Raw genomic sequence first — 6,185 nt, 5'->3', positions numbered from 1 at the left:
AGACCTGATCCCCTCTGGTTCAGTCCATTAACAGACCTGATCCGCTCTGGTTCAGTCCATTAACAGACCTGATCCCCTCTGGTTCAGTCCATTAACAGACCTGATCCCCTCTGGTTCGGTCCATTAACAGACCTGATCCCCTCTGGTTCAGTCCATTTATAGCTGTGTTTTTGACTCAAACAGGCAGAGATAAATGAATATATTTTTTCAAGTATTTGAAATCCAGGTCTGGTGTGTGTGTGCTTACGCGTGTGTGTGTATAAGGTGTGTGTGTGTATAAGGTGTGTGTGTGTACTCACCCCAGGCCCAGCTGTCGACAGACCACCTCCACGTCGCTCTCATCCCATTGGTCGTCGCAGACGGACCCCCACACGCCCCCGTGGAACACCTCAACACGCCCCTCCCACGCCGACACCCCCCCCACCAACCTCACCGGGACCACCGCTACCACTGGGGACACACACACAGAAACACACACACACAGAAACACACACACACAGAAACACACACACACAGAAACACACACACACAGAAACACACACACACAGAAACACACACACACAGAAACACACACACACAGAAACACACAGAAACACACACACACAGAAACAGAGAGAGGACAGAGTGAGCCCAAACTAACATCTCTTCATTACACATATTTATATTAGGACCCGACCCCCCCCCCCCCCCCCCCCCCATACATTACCTCCTAGCCCAGTCTGAATAGTACTAGTCTCCTCCCCCCATTTCATTATCTACTAGCCCAGTCTGAATAGTACTAGTCTCCTCCCCCCCATACATTATCTACTAGCCCAGTCTGAATAGTACTAGTCTCCTCCCCTCCCTATACATTATCTACTAGCCCAGTCTGAATAGTACTAGTCTCCTCCCCCCCATACATTATCTACTAGCCCAGTCTGAATAGTACTAGTCTCCTCCCCCCCATACATTATCTACTAGCCCAGTCTGAATAGTACTAGTCTCCTCCCCCCCATACATTATCTACTAGCCCAGTCTGAATAGTACTAGTCTCCTCCCCCTATACATTATCTACTAGCCCAGTCTGAATAGTACTAGTCTCCTCCCCCCAATACATTATCTACTAGCCCAGTCTGAATAGTACTAGTCCTCTCCCCCATTCATTATCTACTAGCCCAGTCTGAATAGTACTAGTCCCCTCCCCCCATACATTATCTACTAGCCCAGTCTGAATAGTACTAGTCTCCTCCCCCCCATACATTATCTACTAGCCCAGTCTGAATAGTACTAGTCTCCTCCCCCCCATACATTATCTACTAGCCCAGTCTGAATAGTACTAGTCCCCTCGCCCCCATACATTATCTACTAGCCCAGTATGAATAGTACTAGTCTCCTCCCCCCATACATTATCTACTAGCCCAGTCTGAATAGTACTAGTCCCCTCCCCCCATACATTATCTACTAGCCCAGTCTGAATAGTACTAGTCTCCTCCCCCCCATACATTATCTCCTAGCCCAGTCTGAATAGTACTAGTCTCCTCCCCTCCCTATACATTATCTACTAGCCCAGTCTGAATAGTACTAGTCTCCTCCCCCCATACATTATCTACTAGCCCAGTCTGAATAGTACTAGTCTCCTCCCCCGAAATACATTATCTACCAGCCCAGTCTGAATAGTACTAGTCTCCACCCCCCCAGACATTATCTACTAGCCCAGTCTGAATAGTACTAGTCCCCTCCCCCCATACATTATCTACTAGCCCAGTCTGAATAGTACTAGTCTCCTCCCCCCCCATACATTATCTACTAGCCCAGTCTGAATAGTACTAGTCTCCTCCCCTCCCTATACATTATCTCCTAGCCCAGTCTGAATAGTACTAGTCTCCTCCCCCCCATACATTATCTACTAGCCCAGTCTGAATAGTACTAGTCTCCCCCCCCATACATTATCTACTAGCCCAGTCTGAATAGTACTAGTCTCCTCCCCCCCATACATTATCTCCTAGCCCAGTCTGAATAGTACTAGTCTCCTCCCTCCAATACATTATCTCCTAGCCCAGTCTGAATAGTACTAGCCCCCTCCTCACCCCCATACATTATCTCCTAGCCCAGTCTGAATAGTACTAGTCTCCTCCCTCCCATACATTATCTCCTAGCCCAGTCTGAACAGTACTAGCCCCCTCCTCACCCCCATACATTATCTACTAGCCCAGTCTGAATAGAACTAGCACCCTCCTCACCCCCATACATTATCTACTAGCCCAGTCTGAATAGTACTAGTCTCCTCCCCCCATACATTATCTCCTAGCCCAGTCTGAATAGTACTAGTCTCCTCCCCCCCAATACATTATCTCCTAGCCCAGTCTGAATAGTACTAGTCTCCTCCCCCCATACATTATCTCCTAGCCCAGTCTGAATAGTACTAGTCTCCTCCCCCCCATACATTATCTCCTAGCCCAGTCTGAATAGTACTAGTCTCCTCCTCCCCATACATTATCTCCTAGCCCAGTCTGAATAGTACTAGTCTCCTCCCCCCCATACATTATCTCCTAGCCCAGTCTGAATAGTACTAGTCTCCTCCCCCCCATACATTATCTACTAGCCCAGTCTGAATAGTACTAGTCTCCTCCCCCCCATACATTATCTACTAGCCCAGTCTGAATAGTACTAGTCTCCTCCCCCCCATACATTATCTCCTAGCCCAGTCTGAATAGTACTAGTCTCCTCCCTCCCATACATTATCTCCTAGCCCAGTCTGAATAGTACTAGCCCCCTCCTCACCCCCATACATTATCTACTAGCCCAGTCTGAATAGTACTAGTCTCCTCCCTCCCATACATTATCTCCTAGCCCAGTCTGAATAGTACTAGCCCCCTCCTCACCCCCATACATTATCTACTAGCCCAGTCTGAATAGTACTAGCCCCCTCCTCACCCCCATTCATTATCTACTAGCCCAGTCTGAATAGTACTAGTCTCCTCCCCCCATACATTATCTCCTAGCCCAGTCTGAATAGTACTAGTCTCCTCCCCCCCAATACATTATCTCCTAGCCCAGTCTGAATAGTACTAGTCTCCTCCCCCCCATACATTATCTCCTAGCCCAGTCTGAATAGTACTAGTCTCCTCCCCCCCATACATTATCTCCTAGCCCAGTCTGAATAGTACTAGTCTCCTCCCCCCCATACATTATCTCCTAGCCCAGTCTGAATAGTACTAGTCTCCTCCCCCCCATACATTATCTCCTAGCCCAGTCTGAATAGTACTAGTCTCCCCCCCCCCATACATTATCTACTAGCCCAGTCTGAATAGTACTAGTCTCCTCCCCCCCATACATTATCTACTAGCCCAGTCTGAATAGTACTAGTCTCCTCCCCCCCATACATTATCTACTAGCCCAGTCTGAATAGTACTAGTCTCCACCCCCCCATACATTATCTACTAGCCCAGTCTGAATAGTACTAGTCTTTACCCCCCCCATACATTATCTACTAGCCCAGTCTGAATAGTACTAGTCTCCTCCCCCTATACATTATCTACTAGCCCAGTCTGAATAGTACTAGTCTCCTCCCCCCAATACATTATCTACTAGCCCAGTCTGAATAGTACTAGTCCCCTCCCCCCATACATTATCTACTAGCCCAGTCTGAATAGTACTAGTCTCCTCCCCCCTATACATTTTCTCCTAGCCCAGTCTGAATAGTACTAGTCTCCTCCCCTCCCTATACATTATCTCCTAGCCCAGTCTGAATAGTACTAGTCTCCTCCCCTCCCTATACATTATCTACTAGCCCAGTCTGAATAGTACTAGTCTCCTCCCCCTATACATTATCTACTAGCCCAGTCTGAATATTACTAGTCTCCTCCCCTCCCTATACATTATCTACTAGCCCAGTCTGAATAGTACTAGTCTCCTCCCCCCATACATTATCTACTAGCCCAGTCTGAATAGTACTAGTCTCCTCCCCCCCATACATGATCTACTAGCCCAGTCTGAATAGTACTAGTCTCCTCCCCCCCATATATTATCTCCTAGCCCAGTCTGAATAGTACTAGTCTCCTCCCCCCCATACATTATCTCCTAGCCCAGTCTGAATAGTACTAGTCTCCCCCCCATACATTATCTACTAGCCCAGTCTGAATAGTACTAGTCTCCTCCCCCCATACATTATCTACCAGCCCAGTCTGAATAGTACTAGTCCCCTCCCCCCCATACATTATCTACTAGCCCAGTCTGAATAGTACTAGTCTCCTCCCCCATACATTATCTACTAGCCCAGTCTGAATAGTACTAGTCTCCTCCCCTCCCTATACATTATCTCCTATCCCAGTCTGAATAGTACTAGTCTCCTCCCCCCCATACATTATCTCCTAGCCCAGTCTGAATAGTACTAGTCTCCTCACCCCCATACATTATCTACTAGCCCAGTCTGAATAGTACTAGTCTCCTCCCCCCCATACATTATCTCCTAGCCCAGTCTGAATAGTACTAGTCTCCTCCCTCCCATACATTATCTACTAGCCCAGTCTGAATAGTACTAGTCTCCTCCCTCCCATACATTATCTCCTAGCCCAGTCTGAATAGTACTAGCCCCCTCCTTACCCCCATACATTATCTACTAGCCCAGTCTGAATAGTACTAGCCCCCTCCTCACCCCCATACATTATCTACTAGCCCAGTCTGAATAGTACTAGTCTCCTCCCCCCATACATGATCTCCTAGCCCAGTCTGAATAGTACTAGTCTCCTCCCCCCCAATACATTATCTCCTAGCCCAGTCTGAATAGTACTAGTCTCCTCCCCCCCCATACATTATCTCCTAGCCCAGTCTGAATAGTACTAGTCTCCTCCCCCCATACATTATCTCCTAGCCCAGTCTGAATAGTACTAGTCTCCTCCCCCTATACATTATCTCCTAGCCCAGTCTGAATAGTACTAGTCTCCTCCCCCCCATACATTATCTCCTAGCCCAGTCTGAATAGTACTAGTCTCCTCCCCCTATACATTATCTACTAGCCCAGTCTGAATAGTACTAGTCTCCTCCCCCCCATACATTATCTACTAGCACAGTCTGAATAGTACTAGTCTCCTCCCCCCTATACATTTTCTCCTAGCCCAGTCTGAATAGTACTAGTCCCCTCCCCCCCATACATTATCTACTAGCCCAGTCTGAATAGTACTAGTCTCCTCCCCACATACATTATCTACTAGCCCAGTCTGAATACTACTAGTCTCCTCCCCTCCCTATACATTATCTCCTAGCCCAGTCTGAATAGTACTAGCCCCCTCCTCCCTCCCATACATTATCTCCTAGCCCAGTCTGAATAGTACTAGTCTCCTCCCCCCAATACATTATCTACTAGCCCAGTCTGAATAGTACTAATCTCCTCCCCCCATACATTATCTCCTAGCCCAGTCTGAATAGTACTAGTCTCCTCCCTCCCATACATTATCTCCTAGCCCAGTCTGAATAGTACTAGCCCCCTCCTCACCCCCATACATTATCTACTAGCCCAGTCTGAATAGTACTAGCCCCCTCCTCCCTCCCATACATTATCTCCTAGCCCAGTCTGAATAGTACTAGTCTCCTCCCTCCCATACATTATCTCCTAGCCCAGTCTGAATAGTACTAGCCCCCTCCTCACCCCCATACATTATCTACTAGCCCAGTCTGAATAGTACTAGCCCCCTCCTCACCCCCATACATTATCTACTAGCCCAGTCTGAATAGTACTAGTCTCCTCCCCCATACATTATCTCCTAGCCCAGTCTGAATAGTACTAGTCTCCTCCCCCCCAATACATTATCTCCTAGCCCAGTCTGAATAGTACTAGTCTCCTCCCCCCATACATTATCTCCTAGCCCAGTCTGAATAGTACTAGTCTCCTCCCCCCCATACATTATCTCCTAGCCCAGTCTGAATAGTACTAGTCTCCTCCCCCCCATACATTATCTCCTAGCCCAGTCTGAATAGTACTAGTCTCCTCCCCCCCATACATTATCTCCTAGCCCAGTCTGAATAGTACTAGTCTCCTCCCCCCATACATTATCTCCTAGCCCAGTCTAAATAGTACTAGTCACCTCCCCCTATACATTATCTACTAGCCCAGTCTGAATAGTACTAGTCTCCTCCCCCCCATACATTATCTCCTAGCCCAGTCTAAATAGTACTAGTCACCTCCCCCCATACATTATCTACTAGCCCAG

At 47.8% G+C, this 6,185-nt stretch overlaps 1 protein-coding gene across 1 annotated transcript in view; it reads right to left on the bottom strand.

Moving 5' to 3' along the window:
• Window positions 1-295: 295 nt before the first annotated feature.
• Window positions 296-6,185, bottom strand: part of LOC311125347 (neurotrypsin-like) — a gene marked incomplete at both ends in the record, with an annotated part of 13,912 nt that continues 8,022 nt past the window's right edge. The window contains one exon of the mRNA XM_084199398.1: window positions 296-450. Coding sequence (XP_084055524.1) covers window positions 296-450 — 155 coding nt within the window. The remainder of the gene's footprint in view (window positions 451-6,185) is intronic.

This window comes from Coregonus lavaretus, assembly GCF_964263955.1.
Source record: "Coregonus lavaretus genome assembly, contig: HAP1_SCAFFOLD_4983, whole genome shotgun sequence".
Classification (NCBI taxonomy): Eukaryota; Metazoa; Chordata; class Actinopteri; order Salmoniformes; family Salmonidae; genus Coregonus; species Coregonus lavaretus.
Note: the sequence above shows the minus strand (reverse complement) of the source record. Positions and strands in the feature narration are given on the sequence as shown.